Consider the following 22602-nt stretch of genomic DNA (forward strand, 5'->3'; position numbering starts at 1 on the left):
GACAGTTAGCATGAAATAAAATGTGCTGTAAAAATTGATAGAATAATTAATCTAGCTAACTGTGTTTTACAATTTGGAATGGCAATGCACTCAATATTGCCTACAAACACAATAATTCATAATAATAAGTAAACTTATTCGGACTTTCATTCATGAATAACTTTTAATGACTACTTTTGTGAATCTTCAAAAGTAATCATTTAACCTGCTGTTTATATTTCTAAATTTTTGATATGTATATTCTACCTTTTGTAACTGTGTATGATATCTAAAACACTGTCCCATTAAAATATGATATCTTAGTCTTTATCTATAACGCCAAAGCATAGAAAAAAACTATTGCAAATGCGATGAACCCAGCAAAAATTACAAATCAAGTTTGAAGTTCTAAAATGTTACTTTTATTTAACTCTGAATTTTGTTTGAATGTTTTTTATACAAAATTAAGTATATTTTATTGTGTTAAATTTATTTGTAATTTAAGGATTGCTATGTCTTTTTAGTTATTGTTTAAAACAATTGTAAGTTAATATACATTTAGTAATTGTACAATTTTTTTAAGCTTAAAATTGGATTCGTATCACAATACAGTTAACAAAAAAATACGTTTTTTTCGTACGTACTTTGTTTTTAATAAATAAGTTTTCATGTTTTCATCTATTATACTTTTATGTTTTAAAAAATCAATTGTAAGATTGTTTTGTTTATGATCTATAAAAGTAGACTAGTATTTACATAAGCTTACTCAAAACCATTTAAGATTAACATTTTGAAAATTATTTTGTAAATAAGAGTAATACAATTGTAAAGTAGGTGAAGTATATTTTTATGTTGAGCATTTGATTTTTATGTCAGTTCAAGTAATTTAAACCAATATTTTTTATACATTTAAGATCTGTATTTTGCCACTGTAATTTCTTACATTTAACATTATAATTTCTTACACAGAGTTGGTTAGTATAATAATTCAATAAATAAAGCAAAAAAATAATGATTTAAAAAGCAATGCATGCATGTCATATTGCCTGAAAATTAGAACATCTCAAAATATTGAAAAAATGTTTGAAAGCATTCACTTATGGTATTTAAATCTAAACATTGCAACTAATTAATCATTTTAAAGATTAGTATGACTTATTGATTATTAAAAGTTGAAAATCTTTCAACTTTTTAATAAGTTGCTAATTTAAGATCTTACCATGTTTCTAAAGTTTTTATATATGTCGTTTACTTTTATATACCGTATCGTTATCTACTAATACTTTTAACATATTATTCTACCCTTTATCGTAAACTTCTAAACCAGGGTTTCCAAAAGTGGGGGCGATTTTAGTAAGTTGGGGGGCAATAATTAGTAAGGGGCAAAAGGGGAGGCGATTTTAAAATTTCGAAACTTACACTAGAGACCCTTGGAGTTGCAGGTGAAGAGCAAAAAGAAAAAGTTCTTAGACGTTATAAATGGTAGCTGAGTAGTGTTGTTGGAGGGGACAATAGCCTTTGATTTATCTAAAGGGGACCATTTGAAAAAAAAAATAGGAAACCCTGGTCTAAACCGTGACACTTAAAAAATAAAGTAATAAGAAACAATAATGTGAAAAATTTCGAAAGTCTACTTTTGTTATAGAAATGAAAGTAAAATAGCTAAATTTGTTTCATTTCTGAGTTTTGTTAAAATAAAGTTTTTGTGTGAACGGTATATATGTTTATTCTGAAACAAAAATTCAAATGCTTAAATAACTTTTATTGAGCTTTATCTTGTTATGCTGATAGTTTTATCATGTCTCTTTAGTTTTTGTTCCCAATATATTTTATTGTTCTACTTTTACAAAATAATACAGTTAATATATATTACAGCAGTGGTTGTGTATCGAAGTAGAATAAAATGAAAACTTTAAAACTTCTTTCTAAATTCAATATATCATTCAAGTGTTTATTACAAAGTTCACTTAAATGTAAAATAAGTCAATATGTATTAAAACTTATTTGTGTCTTTTACATTGATTGTTGTTCGCAATATAGGTTTTTTATTCTCATGGCTTTTTTCGCCGTTCAAAATTATATTAAACAAGCATCTTAGTTGATTTAACTTCAAAAAACGCTTAGACTAGTTAAATAGTTTTCTGCGCTATATAAGTTTTATCTAAGTTTTCATAAACAAGTATATTAAAACCATATTTTTTGCCGAACTTTGTTTAGATATAATTAACAGTATAAATATAATGCTATTTAGAGCTTTTTGCATTTGTAGTAAAAACATACATTCTGCTACGATTGGTGACGTAACAATACTTTTTCACACATAAAAGTTGTTGTTACAAATAAATATGCTGTTCAATCTCATTAAGTAAAGGTAATTATTTTGCTAAAAATAAATTTGTGAGGCAATGCACGCTACGTTGCCCATTAAGTACCAGTTTCAAATGGATTAGAAAAATGTTTTTGTAACAAGCATTTTTATTCAAATTACTAGAATCATATCATTAAGAAATATAATTAACTGGTTTTCCTATTAAATTGAAAGTTTATCTTATTTTAATAAAATTCAACTTTTTACTATGTTGTTATGCTATTTCTTGAATTTTGAAATCCAACTCCCTAACTCATATATCTATATATCGGGTCGGTGTCAAACATGCGTTTTTGTTTTGCAAAAGTTTAAAACTTGTTTTTATTTTTTATTATCAATGTTACCCTTGGCTGGTATTTTTTTTTATTAAGATTGTTTATATTTTTACTACCGTGCAAAATAACCCTTTGTGCATATTTGACCCGTTACCTAATATATGTTATCCTAGTTTACTCACTTGTATATAATATTACTCTATTTTTGAATATATTTCCTTAGCCTTAAATATTTATCTTTGACTTTATTTTTAACTCCTAAACCTTGGCACCTACACCTATTCGAATAATAAACAAAATTTTGTACTTATGTATTTACTTGTTTGTACGAAATCTGATACATTTCTTAATTGATGTACTTTTTTCTATACTTTTGATAATTTGAATGACAATGCGTGTTATGTTTTCTACCAACGCAATCTTCTAAACCTGATTAAAAACTCTAGAAAATAGTAATTTTGCATATTTAAATAGTCAGTATCATCGAATATTTTTCTTAATTAGTTCGACCGATTAGGTGGTAAGTTTTCAAAATCTTACAAATAATGAATATTTTTCACCCTATTGTTTATATATCCTAAAGTTTCATTCTTAACATCTTACTCTCCTATATATAGTAAAGCATCTACATTTATTAGTCCACTTCAATATGTTACCATAATATTAAGTATATTATTTTAGTCTTTATATATTTATTGTTTAAATCTTATTAATATATTACCGTATAATGAGATAAATATTAGGTTAAAGTTTTAAAACTTTTCTTATCGTGATTCAAAATAAAAAAAAATCATTTTGTTTCGATTCACAGTATTTTAACTGTGAATAGTTTTATTTTTTTCTTTTTTAATTTTAGTTTATGAATTGTTTATAGTTTTACTACATATTCTTAGTTTTGTTCAAATTTGAATTAATTGAGCTTTAATTACATTATGAAATGGTAAAAAACGTCTTCAGCTGATAACTCTTAATTCAAATTTTTAAGGTAGTCTATGTTTTAAAAAATTTTACTATTGTACTCGCTGCTGTATATACTGGATATACATGTAATAATAACTTTGTTTTAGTTACTTAAAACAGTATTTAAACTTGACTGAAGACTATTTTATAGCTATTCTAAGAAACATAATGCATTCTTCCAAAAATTGACGTCATCGTTTTTTTTTACACAAAAAAAGTTATTTTTTGGTATAAATACCTCTGCAAATCCTAAAGGAGTGATATAATATATGCCATCTAAATTTCAAAAGCATTGCATGTTATAATGCTTACAAAATTAATTACTTCAAATCGCTATTCACAATAGTTCAGTAGAGAGCATTCAACAAATCCAAATCAATACAATTAACTGCTCGTTGATATGTTTAAATAATTATTTTTAAAACATTAAATTCTAAATGCAATAAAAAAAATTTTTACAATTTGCAAATCTTTATCACTTCAAAAATTATAATTTTAACATTTTATTTGATACATATTAGTTATCTTTAAAAACTTATTTCTCGAAATATTTATCAAAAACTTACATCTCAAATTAAAAAATTCTTTCTAATAGTTTAAAATCTTTATAAAAATGACAGTATTTTCTTAACACTTTTTTTTTGATTAAATTTGGATTCTATGAAACTGTTTTTTTTTATTCACTTGTTAGTCTTTACGTTTAAATATTGTTGTACAATCTTTAGTTATAGCTTCAAATGTAAGAAAATCTGTTTACCAGCGGAACTTTTTGTCCTTAAATTTTTGTATCAGTCAAAACTTATTAAGCAATAGTAAAAGTTTAGTAATTTTGTAAATTTTTAAATGATTTTTTATAAATATCACTAAATTTCTTTGTGATATTTAGTAAGGTTCCATTGAAGTTTTTTTTATATGTTAGTATTTCATAGTAGTTCAATCATTACTTTCACAGAAAGTATGAAACATAGTTTTCTACAACATCTTTTTTGGTAAGCTATATAAAGAACAGTAATAAGTATAATCTTTAAATAGTCAAATATTTCTTGTATTTCTAACCTTGGTTGAAATGTTTCACTATTTAATTTTTTCTGTAGATTAAACGAAGAAAGATAAGAAATGCGCATAATAGTCTTGGAATATTCGAGAACTTAATTTTTTAATTTTTTTTTAGATTAAACGAAGAATTGCGAATAATAAACTTGGAATATTTGAGAAATTTATTAATTTTATATTTGCAGATTAAACGAAGAATTGCGAATAATAAACTTGGAATATTCGAGACTTCCAAAAAAGCACGAATTGGAAAATAAAGAAAAAAACATGAAAATTGAAATAGACGAGATGAAAAAAGAAGTTCAGCAGATTAAAATTGACATCGTGAATCAGAAGGTTTGGTTTAAATTTCTAATTAATTATTTTGTTTCATTAAAACATTTTTTAAAATATAAAACTATTTTTTATTAAAAATTGATATTTTTAATCAGTACGATTATTTTTATAACACTATTTTAACTATTATTAGTTTTGTATATGTACTTTATAAGTAAGCATTGAAAATGAAAATTGATATTGTTAGTAAAAAAATTTGTTCTTACTTAGTTACTATTTTATTAAAGTTTTGATTTTATATAATCTTTATTAACCTTTTAATAAGATATACTGTAATAGTAAGCATAGAAAATATATACTTGCTCTTTGAATATTATTATCTTAAATTGCTGTTTGTTAGTACTTATTTATTCGTCTTTGTTATTAGTGAATAAAAACTAATTGTAAAACTGAAAAGTTAGTTTCAACTTACTTGTACTAACTGTAAAGACTAATATTTTTCATTGTGTTTCTAACAAAAAACAATTTATATTGGTCTTTTATTTTACATATAAATGTGTCGTACTGTTATATACTTTATATGTAAACAATAAGTTTACTTGTATTATTAGGGTGCCACATTAAACCACGACTTTATGGTAAAATTTTACGGTAGTTACATATGTTATTTTTTTGATCACTTTTCAGTGATGTCAGTAGTTAAAAATTATGTAAACGAAAGAGGATTTAAGTGCTATCAGGTATTTATATTTGTCTTGTTTGTCATAAAATGTTAAATATAAAAATTTAAAATTTTGAGCTCAGTAGTCATTCCATACAATAGTAAATATATGATTAATACTTTTAAACTTTAACTTTATAAACTAGTACATTTATTATTCAAAATATTTTTTTAAGGTTTACAGGTTTTTTAAAAACTCTTTTAAACGTTTAATAAGTTCTTAGTTTTAATTTCAGTGAGTTTTAATTAATACAAACATTTTCAGATATGCTATTTACTATAATTGCTTTCAAATCATAATTTTTGAATTATTTTATCAGTGCAGATCGTAAAGCAAATTTCTATAAAATTTTAACGCCTAAAAAAAAATTGTTCTGTAAAGCTTAGTGACGTCAGGATCATATACACACAAAAAAAAAAGAATACATATATTTGTTTATAAAAATGAATAGTATTTTTTTTTCGATTTTAAACAAAGCAAATATTTTGTACAGGCCCTCTAACTAGCCTGAAAAGTTTACTTTATAAATATTTAACCGAGCTTTTATTATGCATTTTTGTACAGATTTTATCATTCTTGTAATTAGTTCGTGCATAAAGTCAACCGAGAACGATATTTATGATAAAACATATTTTACATTTCAATTTTTCCGCCTTTCTTGCTAAAGAGTGGAGCGGAATTTGTATTGTTTTTTTTTTAACTTTCTGAACAAATCATTCACGCGATTCAAACTGGCCGTTTCTCAACGAAATTAGTCATCAACAGGAACCCTCAGTCTACGTAGGGCTTTTGTTTTGATGATCGGAGTGGTTTGATCAATCCCTTATGTGTGAACTCGAGCTTTTTCACAGCACACTCAAATCCAGACTTTGCCCTGGTAGACCTTAAACGATCAAAAAGATAATTTACAACCACATAGGAATGTCACTAAGCATTTTGATAAGTTTTATATTTAAAGCACTTAATTTATTTATAGGAAATATTTATAAATAGTTTTTTAAATTTTTTACTAAGTTACAAAAGTTTTTATTTTATGTTACAAATACGTAAAAATACATAAAAAATTTCTACTGCATCACACCAGGTCATAGTTAAATAAAAAACTATATAAATATTCTAATTCTTAATATCGTAAAGTATAATTTAGTTGTTACGTCACTTAACCAAATTAACGACATAAAAGGAGTCAATAATGGAGCAACTGTTAATAAAGCTTATCAAAAAAATAGTTTTCAATCACTCAAAATTATAAAGATTAAAATGTAGTGCGAACCGTTATATTAAAAATATTTTTAAAATCTTAACAACTGCATTCATAACAGGAGTCGTTGTTACACAAGTAGCAACTTTTGCACGCTAACAAGCAATTATTTCATTATTACGTCACTAAAGATTATTGTTGCGTCATAGGAGTCATTGTTAGACAAGAAGCAGCTTTTGCACGAATACAAGCAGTTATTTTATTTTTACGTCACTAAATTTATTGTTGCGTCATAGGAGTCATTGTTAGACAAGAAGCAGCTTTTGCACGAATACAAGCAGTTATTTTATTTTTACGTCAATAAACTTATTATTACGTCATAGGAGTCATTGTTAGACAAGAAGCAGCTTTTGCACGAATACAATCAGTTATTTTATTTTTACGTCACTAAACTTATTGTTACGTCATAGGAGTCATTGTTAGACAAGAAGCAGCTTTTGCACGAATACAAGCAGTTATTTTTTACGTCACTAAACTTATTGTTACGTCATAGGAGTCATTGTTAGACAAGAAGCAACTTTTGCACGAATACAAGCAGTTATTTTATTTTTACGTCAATAAACTTATTATTACGTCATAGGAGTCATTGTTGGACAAGGAGCAACTTTTGCACGCTTACAAGCAGTTATTACATTATTACGTCATACTTAACCTAATTATTACATCATAGGAGTCATTGTTGGACAAGGAGCAATTATTGCACGCTTACAAGCAAGACGTTGAAGCGAAAGATGACGTACTGACGAATTTGAAGGGAGAAGTTCTCAACATTCAACATGAACCTGCTTTGATCATCAAACATACCGATAAAATATACAGGCATGCAAGGTTGTAATGATGTTTTTATTTTTGACAATACTTATTTGTTGCTGTTTTGATTATAAACATACTGATACAATATACACGATTAAAAAAATATATATCTTTTTTTTTAAGTTGAATTATTAATTGCTATTTTTATTGTTAAACACACTGATAAAACATACATTTTTCAAATTTTTTTATATTATTTATGTAATGTTACTTATCAACTCAGTTTTGATTATTAAACACGCTGATAAAGCATATATGTAGTTATACGTGTATGTGTCTAACTTTTTATTGCATGTATCAAAACTAATTGAAAATAAATTAAATGAAGTATTACGCGAAAAAAACGAAATAGTTCGAGGTTAAATATACTTTTAAGCTCAATAAATTTAGTTCACAAAGTAATTAAGTTAATATATTAATTACTTTCAGCGAAGTAGCAAGCGAAGTCAAGCAAGAAGAAAAAAGAATAGAAGAATTAAAAGACGAATTTATTTTGTTGAATGCCAAACACCACAAATTGGAATATGAAAAAAATGAGGTCAGTTTTAGTTTTTTATTGAAATAAACATAAATTTTAAAAGTTAAAAACTTCTAGGCTTCTTTTAATCAATGTTTTATTATTTTTAAGTCATCGCTTTAAGTGTTTAGTAGAACATAGTTAATTCTCAACAATACTTCAAGATTAAAACTAGTTTTTATAATGCTTAAAACTGTTAGAGATTACCTTTTATTTATTTACAACTTTTAACTGCAAACATTTTTTTGTTCTCAAACATTTGCTTACAACATATAAACTAAAGTAATCTACTCAAGTCATCTATACTTATGAAAATTAATGATAACTTAATATTTTGATACCGTGGTTTTTAAATGACAGTTTCAAACCAATTCAAGCGTTTTTTAAGATCTAACGAGTATGAAATTAATTTATCAATCTTTATCAGGTTGGTAAAGATGTGGAGCATTTGAGGGGGCAACTGAAAGCCAAAGAGTATGAGTTCAACACTCTGAAAAGAGATTACGAGTTTGAAAAGGAAAGGGAAACTTCTTTGTTTGGTGATAGGTTGGTTTTGTTGATACATGTGTCGTGTTTTGTGTACATGTATAATCGAGTGTATTTGGGTTCTTTTATAAAAGATTAACTGAAAGGTTTGTTTTTTAAACACCAACATAAACCATTAAATTCTTTAAAGAAAGTTCAGTAAAAATTTGCTTTCTAAACATAAGTTTTGGAACAAATAAACTGTTTTTTTTTTGCATATCTACAATACACAGTTTTTTTTTTATATACCATTTAACAAACTTTTTATGACCATAGTCCAAAATCTTTCTGTCGTATACTCAATTATCTTTCTAGACTCTGATAATAAGACAAATGCGTCTATCGGCGCAGTAATTTTTTCCAACTATACTTATGAATATTTTTTTATTCTCTTAAACAGAGCTGTGATTGAGATGAACCTTCGACACGCTTCGATGAACAAGAAAAGTGAACATGACGAATTGTTGAGGCGCCAGAGAGGAAATGACAGGTGAGAATTTATTTAGTTAAATAATATTATTCATTATGATAAGATGTTTAACATAAAGCATAACATAATTAATTTGTCAAGTTATTTACTTTAATGATAGTTATATGATGATGTTATAGTGAACTATCTGTTACGCTAATATGAAAATAAATGTATGTAGTTACAATCATTGTATGAAATAGTTATGACAAGTTAATAAATACTTCTTTTTTGGTAAAGTTTATCTAATTTTAAATTAATAACAATTTGTAAAGAAAAAAACAGTTATTAAAATACAATGAGATACATATATTAACGACAGGGATCTGAAAACATTGAAGGGGAAAATCATACAGGAACAATATGCTGTTGAAATATACAATAAGATGAAAGCGCAGTTGGATAAATTAAATGAAGAAGTTTGTTTGTTTACTTTTATTTGTTATTAAGATTTAATTACTTCAATTTATTTAATAAAATTTTGATATTTATAACAAGATGATGGCGCAACTTGATAAATTGAGTGAAGAAGTTGGATTGTTTATTTTATATTTTAAGTAGTATATTTTGGTAGTTTTAAAAAATAAGGGTACAAATCAATAGCTTGTTGCTTAAGTTTTTATCTTAAATTTTATTAAGTTTATTGATAAACGGCTGCTGAAAAATTATATAATTGGTAAGATGAAGGCACGAATGGATAAATTAGTTAAAAAGATTCTTGTGTTTTAATTTTTAAAAATTATTAAATTAAATTTAATGACGGCTTAGGTCTTCATGTGTAACTGTATCACCATGAGTAGATAAAACAACAATAAAAAATTGCTTAAAAAAAAAAACAATTTTTTGTGCTACTATTAACAAGTTGATTTATCAGTTTGAAAAAGTTACGAATTTAAACAAAAAAATAAACAAAGTTCTTCAATCAATTTCAACATGAAAAGTAATATACATAAAAAGAAAATATTGTTTCATTTATTTAAAACCAGATAAATCTACAACTAGGTTTGAAGAATTGAAATAATGATAAATTATTAAATTCCAACAGAAAGAAAAATACCCGGCCGACGGGCCTTATTATCAGAAAAGAATAAAACTTGCAAAAGAAGTTAAAGAATTAAAAAAGAAGTTCGCTCAAGAAGTTAGTTTTTTTTTTTAATTATCTCCTTCTAGTTTTACTTTTTAAAACCTATAATTATGTTATTTTTAAAAAGTAGTTGAATTCCTTACTAAGAAGTTTATCCATTAAGTTAATTATTTTACATAAATTATACTAAAGTTGTTAATATTTTTTTCACTTGCTGCTAAAAAAGTTAAACAATGTAAAAATAACTTTTTTTATGAAGCTATTTTATCAAAACATTAATTAAGATACTGATAGTAATCTAACAACTACAAAGTTTAAATCGATTCTTTTTACCCAATTAATGATTTAACATAAGATTTCTCGAAAACTTACTTTTCTCAAACAATTCAAGAGGTTATGTTTTAATTTTTAACATAGCTACTTCATACATTAACAAAACTACAATGATTCTTAAATGCATTGTTTTGAGATATGTTTTTTATACTTGAAAATCATTAATTATGTTATAGAATAAATTGATTGCTTAAATTATTACAGTTTATTAATATAAATATACTACTAACTTAACTTTTTTACACGATTAAAGTTGCACATTTTTATCCTTACTTCTGTCTGTTCGTGTTTAAAATCGCTCAAAGACAAAGAGTGCAACTCTGCCACGCTTAGTGACGTCATAAGTTTTTTTTTCTCGCGCATAAAATTTTTATCTGCATGTATTTAGCCTTGGTAATTATAATTTTAAGATAAAATTTTTAATTGTTGTTGTATTTATAAAGGCGTTTATACTGCCTTGAATTATCTGCCGAATACCCGTACTTAATTCTATTATGGAGAATATATTCAAGTAGTAGCGACATTAATGCTTTAGTATTCACCTAGTTTTAATTATGTTTTGTATTACAGACTTTATCATTCTCGTAATTAGTTTGTGAATAAACTCAACAAAGTAAGATATATTTTTTAATTACAACAAAACTACTAAGCACCGCTTAGTAGTTTATTGTATTAAAATTTTGTTTAACTTTTGTCAAAAGTCAGTAAAAAACTGTGCAGTAATTTTTGTAATCTGTTTTGATAAGTTGTCATAAACCTTAATAAGTCGCATACTTTTTGTCCGTGTGTGAAATGTGAATGCATTTTTTCTACTTGATTTTATTTAATAACTGTCTTACTTTAATTCAATTTTATTTCGTCAATATTTTTTTAGATAGTTTTTAAACTTACTAACTGGTTAATTAAAAGTTTTATTTAAGGTTATATTAAGTTATTATTGCTTCAAATTAAACTTCTGTTACAATATCACCTTAAAAATTGTTAATAGTACTTTAAATATTGTTTTAATTTTATTACAGTTTTGAAAGTTTTGCAAACTTTGTTTAGTATTTTTTTGTGTACTTTTTCTTTTGTTAATCTTTGTGTGTAGAAATTAGTCTGATTCTAAATTTAGCGAAATATTGCAATGAAGCAAAGCTTTTTAACTTTCTTAAACTCTTGTTAAAGTGTTTACTTATTTTTTTAAACCTTTTAATATAGTTTTCTCTAATAAAAGTATAATTTTTTATTAAATTTTAAACTAATTAAAGTTTTCTGTTGTAATTTCTCATACTTACGAGCTCGATAAAAATAACGCAGTTTTATTTTCGTACAGTTAGGTTTGTGCTTAGCAAATAATTTTTCGTCTCATGTTAAAAAACGCTCGATTATCTCAACGATAATTGGTGCTCGCTTAGTGACGTCACAAGTGGTTTTTGCGCAGAAAATTTTCATTTTTAAATATATTTTCAGTTAAAATTTTAAATGAGATGAAGTTTTCCACCTCAATTAATTTAGCTCTATATTTTAAAGGCATACGTGAAAATCATGCCTTAAAAAGTTTTGATTTTAACTATCGGTAATTCTTAGTGTGATAGCAAAGCTTGTTTAAAATATAATTTTTCAATTTATATTTTTACTATTAATATTGTGTTTAACTTCTATAAAAAGTCATATAAAAATATTCAACAAATACCTATTTCATTAATATTCCATCAATTTGCATTTTTATTTCATAATTCGTAGGTTTTTACCTCACCTTTTTTGTGAATATACTCATTGTTATTTTAATTCTACTTTATTTCATCAGTTGTATTACTGGATCTTTTAATAAAAACCTAACTACTGCCGACTTGTTAGGTTAATTTCAAATAATAAAGTTTACTTTGATCAAACTTTTACAAAATTTGACACTAATTTAATTTGGAATAAAACATCTTAAACTTTTTAAATACATTAGTGTATGCTTTTTTTTATTTAAGTTAACATTTTTTTTTCTATCAATATTTTAAAAATAAAAGTCGAAAAAAGTGTTAGTTAATAAATAGTTTATTTCAAAAATGCAAAATGGTTTATTAACACAAAAACTTAATTTAATCAACCCTCGAATGTATCAAAAAATAGCTATTATTTATAATACAGTTTATTAGTGTTATAACATTCAGGAATATTTATTTTTTGTAAATAGTTTTGGATTGTTTTAAGAACTTTTGATACTTTAATAAAAAGTAAAAGCAAATCAGTAAGGCTTCAAAAGGTATGTACTCAGAAGCATAACATAGTTAAGGGCATAAGGGAGGTAAATCACTTTTTTTACAACTTGATCTTATTTTATAGAGTTTTAACAAGGCTACCAGATGCTTTTTACAGATTTTAAAAGTTCAAAATAATTTTAGAGAAATAGCCAGTCAAAGTCGGAGGCAACAATAGGTTCCTTATGTGAGGTTCAAATTAAAACGGCAAAAAAAGACTGTTTCACTAAAAATCTATTTTCTCCTACGTTTTTTTAGAGACTATCTCAAACTTTCAGGAAATGTTCCTTGCAATATTAAGAAAGTTCTGTCGGAATAAAATTTTAAAAAATAATTAAATTAACAATTAAAACAGTTGTTTTTTTGTCATAAAATTTTTTTTTAACTTTTTTAAATTTTGTATCCACAGAATTTTTTAAATATTGCAAGGAACATTTCCTGAAAGTTTGTGGTAGTTATCTCAAAAAAAGTAGGAGGAGATATATTTTTAGTGATTTATAGTTATTTGCTGTTTTAGTTTGCGCCCCACCCCTTATAAGGAACCAGTTGTAGTCTCCGACTTCGACCGGCTATTTCTCAAAAAATATTTTGAGTTTTAAAAATCTGTAAAAATCAACTTGTACCTTATATAAAACTCAATAAAAAAAAACTAAATTGTGAAAAAAGTGATTATCTCCCTATGTCCTTAATTTTATTTATTTAAAACATTAAAACTGTTTGTGAAGTTTGTAAAAAAATAACATCCAAAATTCATTTATCACTATTAAATCAAAATAAAACATACAAGAGGCTCTTAACTTGTTTTGATTGTTTGCAGGCTTCAAAAACAGCCGAACATTACTTTTTGGCCTTTGGTGTTATAATTTAAAATTCAATATAGTTTTGAATGAAGCTTTACGTTCAAGCTACTGATTTGTTAAAAATATTTCACAAGGTAATTTTTTATTCAACATCCAGGGTTGCCACTTTACCTGGAAAAACCTGGAATTTAAGAATTTTTGAAAAAACTGGAAAAACCTGGAATTTTGAACAAGAATCACTAAAAAAACCTGGAATTTTAGCAATTTTTACATATTTAGTAGTAAAATTTTGATTTGACGCAAAAAATCTATCATATAAATAAAAATATTTTGTCCTCGTCAAATTTTTTTTTTATAATAAAACATATTTAAAGTAGCTTCACAGTATCTTTTCTAGGATTTTATACTATTTAACACAGTTTCTTACCTTTAACTTAACTTTAAACTAAGACTAGACCTGAAAATGTCTACTTTTGAAAACCATGAAGAAATTTGGAAAATCCGGAAAAAATTTTGAAAAAAACGAGTGCCAACCCTTAACATCGCTAACTTCAAGTTGTAGATTTCTTAAATAATAAGAGAACGACTAGAAACTATTTTAAATTAAAAATAGACCCCGAAACCTGTAGTTTTAAAAAGTGGAAGAAAATTTGAAAACCTCGAGAAAATTAGCCAAAAACAATTAGCAACTCTGAAATATATGTAACAAAACAATGAATAATTTTAAGGCCTCACTAACTGCTGAGCAACAAGTAAAAGATTTCTTGAATATCTAACAAAATTACATAATAAAATAAATAAGTATTAATTTTCAGGCCTCACTAACTGCCGAACAACAAGTAAAAGTTGAAGATTTTATGAATGTCGAGCAACGACTCGTCAAACAACAGAACGAACTCAGAACCACCGTGGTCGATTTTCACAGGTAACTAAAATTAAATTAATTAAATTGTTATGTGTTTTAATTTTAGAAAACAAATAAAGAGATCTCAACTGCTAGAATGGAAAAAACAAAATATATATTCTTTAAGTCTTTTTTATGCAAACTAAGTTTCGGTCAGAGACCTTGCCAGTGCTTTAATAAAAAATGTTAGTCAAATATGAATCAATTAAATTGTTTAAAACTGTTGATTTCAGGAGCTTAAAATTTTTACAATTTTATAAATGTTTTTTTAAGATGTAAATAGGTAAGTTGCTTTAAAGTATTGGACCTTCACATTTATAAATTAAGTGAAATATTGAATGTTTTTTTTTATTTTCACGGGTAAAAAGTTTTTAAAAAACTTGAAAATTTTTTAGTTGTCATAGGTAGAATACTATATTTTAAATTTAAACTACAAGCGTGCTATATAACATAGTGGTGAACAACTTATGGCCTGCAAAAATACTAAAATGTCGAGTATCTATTAGCTTGAAAGTTTTTTGTGGAAAGAAAAATAAATAAAATAACCTAATAGCAAAATTTAGGAAACAAATTGTGTTTTTGTAAGAAACAGTGGTAAATAAATAACCGTTTTTCTTAATATTTTCTTATACTTTATACCCTATAATTTTTTTTATAGTTTTTCGGCCCGCGAAGATTCATTTAACAAGAAAATGAGTTTTTTTAGTAATTTTTTTTCACGATCTTGGTTTGTTATATTGGTACAATATGAGACGTTTAGCTTAATAAAGCATAAAACTTAATTCACTTGACACTATACGAGACGTTTAACTATAACTTGATAAAGTATAATACTTTTACAGATTGGCGCAAATAAAGTCTGATGAAAGGGAACAGAAGAGCAGAGACCTCATGAGAGCCACGGTTGGTTTTTTTTTTTTTTAGTTTTATTAATACTTTAATTTGTTGTGAGATTTACGGTTTGTTTGTTTTTATTTAAATATCAGTAAAATCCAGTAATGTTTATTTATTTGTTTTTTAATTAATGTGACTAGTCGATAATTCTAGTTTTTGTTTTAACTAGTCTTTTAGTGATCACCATACTTTTACTATTTAACAAATATATTTTCTAATGTGAAATAACAGTTGCGAATACTTTAACTGTATAATTGTAAGAAATTTTAATTGTAAAAATACAGCTACCTATTATGTAACTTCACATATTGAATTCAATGTTTACTTTACGGTTTTGTGACCTTAAGTTGAAGTTTAATCTAACTAGTTTTGAGATAAAAACTTCAATTAAAACTGTATAATTGCCATCAGTCTGCCAAGCTTAGTGACGTCATCAATTTTTTTACCCACAAAAAATAATTTTACAGCTAGAATATAAAAAGATGTATTTTCCCTGAAGCATAAGATAACGACTTGACAAAACATTTTGTAAAGACAAGGTAATCAGTCTTAGCTCCCTTTGCGATATGTATGTATACCTGTATTACAGCAGCCTAATACGATATGTTAGTTAAGTGTCAGAATTTTGATTTTTTTTATCTGAGAATAATTATCACACCTTAGAAAAACTCCAAAGTTTAAAAAGCTTACTTAAGCTTAGAAATTGAGTGTAAAATTTTGTGTTGCTTTCAAATTTAAATCTTTACGATTTCATTTGAACATTTCACAGAAATATTAGGATTTTAAGCACAATGCTTTTTGCCAATTGTAGTAGCATCACGAAATTTTAAAAAAAAAAAAAAAAAAACATCGCCTAATATGTATTACCACGATGTTTTAATAAGTCACACATTTATTGTATTTAAATCGATAAAGGCTAAGTGACTTCTCAAATAAACCTGAGTTTAAAGTGCAAATCTATACACCAAGTGCTTTGAATAAATAACTTTAGCTTTAAACGTCATCTTCACGGTTTTTTTTTATGTTTATTTCAAGCTAACGTGATAGTTTTGAGTATGAAAATTGTAATTTTTAATAGAAAAAATAAGTTACTGACAAAAATGCATTCTGCCAAATTTAGTGACGTCATAAGTTTTTTTACACACAAAAAATATTTAAACTGCTTGTTTATTTTACGCAACAAACTGCAGTTGATTAAAAATAATATTTATCAGTAGGTTACTTAGAACTTGTTAAGGCAAGTTAACTTGCCTCATAGTTCGATCTCATTCCATGTCTTTTGATAGGGCTTTATACCTTCATATGAAAGAAATCACAAAGTTTGAAGTTTTTATTTTCATTCTGAATTTTAAACAAGTTTCTTTAAAAAATTCCAAGAGTGTACGGTTTATCTAATTCCGTTATTTCTTTTATTGTTTTTAAAGTAACGGACTTCAACAAAATGACGGACAACTCTGTAAATAAAAGGGTTGATCATACCAATTCGATCATCAGTCTACCTAATGCTAGTGGTCTGATGATTGAATTGGTATGATCAAACCTTATGTTAAACTTGAGCTTGTCTCACGACATAGGAAAGTCCAGGCTTAAGATCTACAGACTTTCGCCGGTGTTTTTGTTACTCTGTGAATATATATATACATACTTCTTAACTTTAAATATTTCTACTTGACTAAAACAATTTTTGTAAACTGTTGCATCAAATACTTAGGCATTAAATGTTTGATTTTTTTATCTTACATTTAAAGTTATTATCAAGTTGCTACCAGCTTGATATTCAAGTTGCTATGTTACCAACCTTGGCTGAGTGAATTCGGACATCCACTGTAGGTCCATGTTGCAAGCCAGCACAGGAACTCTCTGTTCCCCGTAACCACTGGTGTCGTTACTCAATGAACCGTTTGTCATCAGGATGTCGATTATGAGCTGGAGATTTGTCTCCCAGTTTGTAGGTTCTCCCATGAGCACAACTGCGTCAATGATGGGAAGGGTTTCAGCACTGTACTTTGAAGGCTGTTTGGAAAAAAATAGTAATATATTTTTAAAAACCACTGGTAATATTTTACTATCTATTTTTAAAACAATAGTGTTTCATCTGTATTTTGATGGTTATCAAAATAAAATTTGTGTACATACTGTAAAAGTTGAAATACACAAAAATATTTGATAATGTCTCGATACAGATGTGTTATTAGGAGGGTAATAAGATTATTAAAGTAGATTAATACAACAATCAAAACAACACTTATATTTATTTACATAAACTAAACAACACAAAGATACAATTACATCACTCTATACGAGAACTAAAGTTAAACACACAAGAAAATATTAGTTCTTAAATCTAACGTGTTTAAAATGCATTTTAACTTAAAGCACACTTGCCGAAACTGCTACTGCACTGTAATTGCAAGTCAAATTCCGTTTTATAAGCACTAAAACAAATGTAACTCCTTTAAGTAAACAATATTGTTTATTGTTTTAGAAAATTGTTTTAAGAGTTATAAAAATTGTTTTGCAAAAGCTTGTTTTGAGAATAATGAAAATTGTTTTTATTATTACAAAAAATTCCATATTTATTCACGAGCTTTAAAATATTAAAATGAGATGCTAATATCATTACATTGTTTCTTTTTAAATTTTCAATTTTAACGTTTAAAGCCTGGTAAAATTAATTAATTAAAAAATAATTAAAATCCTTAAAATTCTACTTAACTTTAAACTTTTTAGACAGTATCAAAAGTCCGGTTTAAAAAAAGTAAGAAAAAGAAACTGTATTTCTTATTATCTCAAAAATTACATAATCTACAAAAACTTAGATAAAACACAACATAAAGACAAAGTAAGTAACAATGATAGTCATTTAGTTGTCCTCCAGCTTCTTATCCTTGGGGTTCTTGTCCTTGTGCCTGTTGTCCTCGGGCTCGTCGTCGGGCTGTTATCCTCAGGTTGTTAATAGAGGCTTATGAACCATCAATTGGATCATTGACAACGTCTTGTTTCTTTTAGGAAACATTTGACTTTCTGTCTTCTAGCTGGTTTGTTGAATCAGCAAAACACCACATCGATTGGCTTCGGAAACAATGACAGCAGGAACTTGATTGTGACGTAATAGAACAAACACAAAATCTTCATTCAATCTTTTGTTTATTGTCGTACTTATAAACAAAAAAAACTTTTAAAGTTTCATGCAGTAGCAAGGTGTTAGGTGTGCTAAAAAGTTGTGGTTATCAAACAACAATTTGCTTCAAACAATGTTAAAAAGATATAAACGCAACAATTTATTTAACAAACGACGACTGCTAAATTTAAGGGGAGTTTATTTTTGATTTCTTTCAAAGGGAAAATTTTAACACAACTTTATACTTGAACTTGAAACGAGTAATAAAATGTGGCAAGAAACTTGCCATTTTACGACTAAGAAAGATGAAAACTCATTCAAACATATTTTTAAACTTCAGAAACATTCTAATTTAAAACAAATACAATCTATACTTTAATACAATCAATCAGCAGATCAAAACAATAAACTAGTAGTAGTAAACAAATAGACAAATTTGTTTTATCAGCTAAAACTCAGACGTTATTAAGAAGAACAATTCTGCTGTTGTAATTCTAAATTTTAATGCGGTTCTTACTTTACATTTCTATGCTAAGAAAAATATAATAACTGCGCTCTCTTGGCAACTTATAAAATGCAAATTTGCACTAAAGTACTGCGTCCCCTGACGACTTATGTAAATTGCAACATCTTCAAAGAACATTGTGCACTAGAGTAAAAAGACTGTGCTTTTTATAATCGAAATACTGCGCCCCTATGCGACTTATGTTAGTTGCAACTTATATTATACCCTTAGCTAAAAAGATTAAGCTTTTTAGGATCGAAATACTGCGCACCCATGCGACTTATGTTAGTTGCAACTTATATTATACCCTTAGCTAAAAAGATTAAGCTTTTTAGGATCGAAATACTGCGCACCCATGCGACTTATGTTAGTTGCAACATATATTGTGCACTAAGAAGAAGAAATATTATGCTCATTAGCAAATAAAATAAGCACCTAAGCACTAAAAAAGCATATATAAAACTATACATAGAAATCACCGCAAAAATTATATAGTACTTCCAGCAAAAAATCCTTGACATCAAGCTTCACTTTTAACAAAACTAAATAAACCACTACCACACACTTGTATTATAATTGTAGACTTGCTGTTTCAAAGTAGAAAGTTATTCACACAATTTTTCTTACTATTATCATAGTGAAATGTCGCAAAGTAAAGTATTATCGCAAATTATACTGTCAAAATTTTAAACTCGTTAAAAAGTTGTTTAGTAATAAACTAAAGTTTTTTTTTCGCTGCGTTTTTTAATTGATAAGGCACCTAATTCCTAAATATCAGAAGATTCCTAAAATACAGGTCCCGGCGTGGTCTCCAATGTCTCGATACAGATATGTTAATAAGGGGGTAATAGGGATTAGTTAAGTAGATTAGTACAACAATCAAAACAACACTTATATTTATTTACATAAACTAAACAACACAAAGATACAATTACATCACTCTATACGAGAACTAAAGTTAAACACACAAGAAAATATTAGTTCTTAAATCTAACGTGTTTAAAATGCATTTTAACTTAAAGCACACTTGCCGAAACTGCTACTGCACTGTAATTGCAAGTCAAATTCCGTTTTATAAGCACTAAAACAAATGTAACTCCTTTAAGTAAACAATATTGTTTATTGTTTTAGAAAATTGTTTTAAGAGTTATAAAAATTGTTTTGCAAAAGCTTGTTTTGAGAATAATGAAAATTGTTTTTATTATTACAAAAAATTCCATATTTATTCACGAGCTTTAAAATATTAAAATGAGATGCTAATATCATTACAATTTTTTGAATAATGTGATTTTCTTCACATATTCAATTATGAGTTAAAAAAGCGAGCATAGGCTTAAAATGGTCAGACTAAGATTTTGTGATGTCAATTGTGAATATATTCAAATACATTTTAGTTAAAATTTTTTAACTTTATTTTTTTTCAATCAGTTTGAAAATAAAAATGCACTTTGCCAAGTTTGTGACGTTTAGTTATTTACATATGGAAAAATTAAATAAGTAAATTGACTACCACAATTTGTAATGACAAAGAAATATGGCTTAAAGGTTGACTTTTTTTAGATTGATCGATTAGATTTATTTATTTTAGAAATTTTGTAACTTTATTTTTTAACGAAAATTTCAGAATTTAAACTTATTTATAAACGGTTAAAATATTTCAAGTGTTTTTATTTTCGGATTTGTTTATCCAGCAATGTTAAAAAAATTGATTTAAAACTATTTTTAATTAGTCATACTTAAATACTTTTAAAAGTATCAATTCTTTTTCTTTCTAGTGTTTGAGGAAATACTAGTCTTATACAAAACTTAAGATTAATCAAATTACATTATTAAAATTAACTTTTTCTTACGCTGTTGCACGAATTATTTTGATAGAAAATAACTCAAAAGTATTATTGATCTTATAATACTTTTAAGTTATTTTTAGCTTTAAAGCTCAATTATAGTACTAAATAATTTTATTAACGTTTAAAATATTGCACATTAGTAATGTTTGTTAACAAACTGAACAAAAAAAGTTTGTTAAAGTGTAATAACATATAATTTTAAAAATATTTTTCTGATTTAAAACTGATAATTTTTCTCAATGTTTAATTAACTACCACTTTTTGGCATAGTTTTTAAATTTTTTACTAGTTTAAAGTAAACAAAAAACGTAAGTTAAAATAAACTGAACACCATTTAAACCTTCTTTTTGTGATTTTTTTTAATAAAGTTAATAGTAATTTTCTTTAATAATTTTATAAATTTATTATCAGTTAAAAGACTGCACTCGGCCTGTTTTAGTGACGTCATTATTTTATAAACACATAAAATTGAATCATATAAATAATATTAATACGATTACTTTTTTTTGTTAACATATCACGACTGTTGTCGTCATTTTAAAATGCAATAACTGCTTATGCTTATATAACGATCGAAAATAAATGAAAAATTGTTAAAGTATTGGATCGCTCTAGAGCTGTTAAATTATCTTTATGATATTATTATACGATAAACAACTGTTTGTTATTTTCGTGTATATACACTATGTTAGACATTTAGAAATACTTCTTTTTTTTTCTCGTATAAACTGCATTATTGTAAATTTTTTTTTTATATACTTACTTCTGAAACTAATGTGAATTTAACATTGACTTTAAAATAAATTCCATTTTGGTTTAAAACAAATTTTATAACTAACAATTAACTTTTATTTTCTTTAAAGGTAACTTTTCTAACAAAGTTTATAAAACTACATAAAACAAATTTTCAAATAATTTCACAAAACAAAAACGTATTAGTTATATTATTCGTCAAAACTCTTCATGATCAATAGGCATTTGGAAATCGCTGCTTTCATTTAAAGCGTCAAAATTCTTAATTTTACTTGCATAAAAATTTGATTCATTTTAATTTAACTAAAGTTTTTATCCCATAAGGGCTTAATTCAAAATTTTATTTACAAATTCCTTTACAAATGATTTTAATTTTTGAAAAATTGCTGCTTTATTTTTATTATGGAATTTAAAACGCACTTTTCTAAATTAAAACTTTGATTAGATTTTTTGAATTAGCTCACATTTAATATTTTTTACCTAAGGTTCCGTTAAAAAAATATTTCAAACTTTGGTTGAAATCTACTTTTGTTAGTTGACAAGCATTTTATTATATTCACAGAACTAGATAACTTAAAGTTTAAAACATCTATAGTGTTCCAAAAGACATTTATGATTAGCATCAGTAACAAAGTGAAACATGTAGTATTAAGTGACGTCATAAAGTTTTAACACACATTAAAATGTTATAATTGCCGAATTTTAACCTATACAATTTTTAATTTGTAGGTTCGCTGGAAAAGCTTTATTTTAAAGGCAGAAAAATTTGCCTTAAGTTTATATATAGATATTAACAATATATTTTTAAGCAGCTGCTTTTTTTTGAACTCACTGTTTCGTATAAGCATCATATTGTTAGGTATTTTCCTAATAAGTATATTCTTTTTATTTAAATGGTGTGAAGTTTCTACT

General features: G+C 25.8%; 1 protein-coding gene across 1 annotated transcript in view; it reads left to right on the forward strand.

Moving 5' to 3' along the window:
* LOC145831439 (coiled-coil domain-containing protein 146-like) overlaps positions 1 to 22602 on the forward strand; it is a 57293-nt gene that overhangs the window by 20502 nt on the left and 14189 nt on the right. Inside the window, exons 5-13 of the mRNA XM_082938696.1 lie at positions 4821 to 4971; positions 7565 to 7722; positions 8137 to 8245; positions 8652 to 8770; positions 9150 to 9239; positions 9541 to 9637; positions 10264 to 10356; positions 14482 to 14591; positions 15413 to 15473. Of these exons, the coding sequence (XP_082794822.1) occupies positions 4821 to 4971; positions 7565 to 7722; positions 8137 to 8245; positions 8652 to 8770; positions 9150 to 9239; positions 9541 to 9637; positions 10264 to 10356; positions 14482 to 14591; positions 15413 to 15473 (988 nt within the window). The remainder of the gene's footprint in view (positions 1 to 4820; positions 4972 to 7564; positions 7723 to 8136; positions 8246 to 8651; positions 8771 to 9149; positions 9240 to 9540; positions 9638 to 10263; positions 10357 to 14481; positions 14592 to 15412; positions 15474 to 22602) is intronic.

This window comes from Thalia democratica, chromosome 3 (assembly GCF_965202585.1).
Source record: "Thalia democratica chromosome 3, ktThaDemo2.hap1.1, whole genome shotgun sequence".
Classification (NCBI taxonomy): Eukaryota; Metazoa; Chordata; class Thaliacea; order Salpida; family Salpidae; genus Thalia; species Thalia democratica.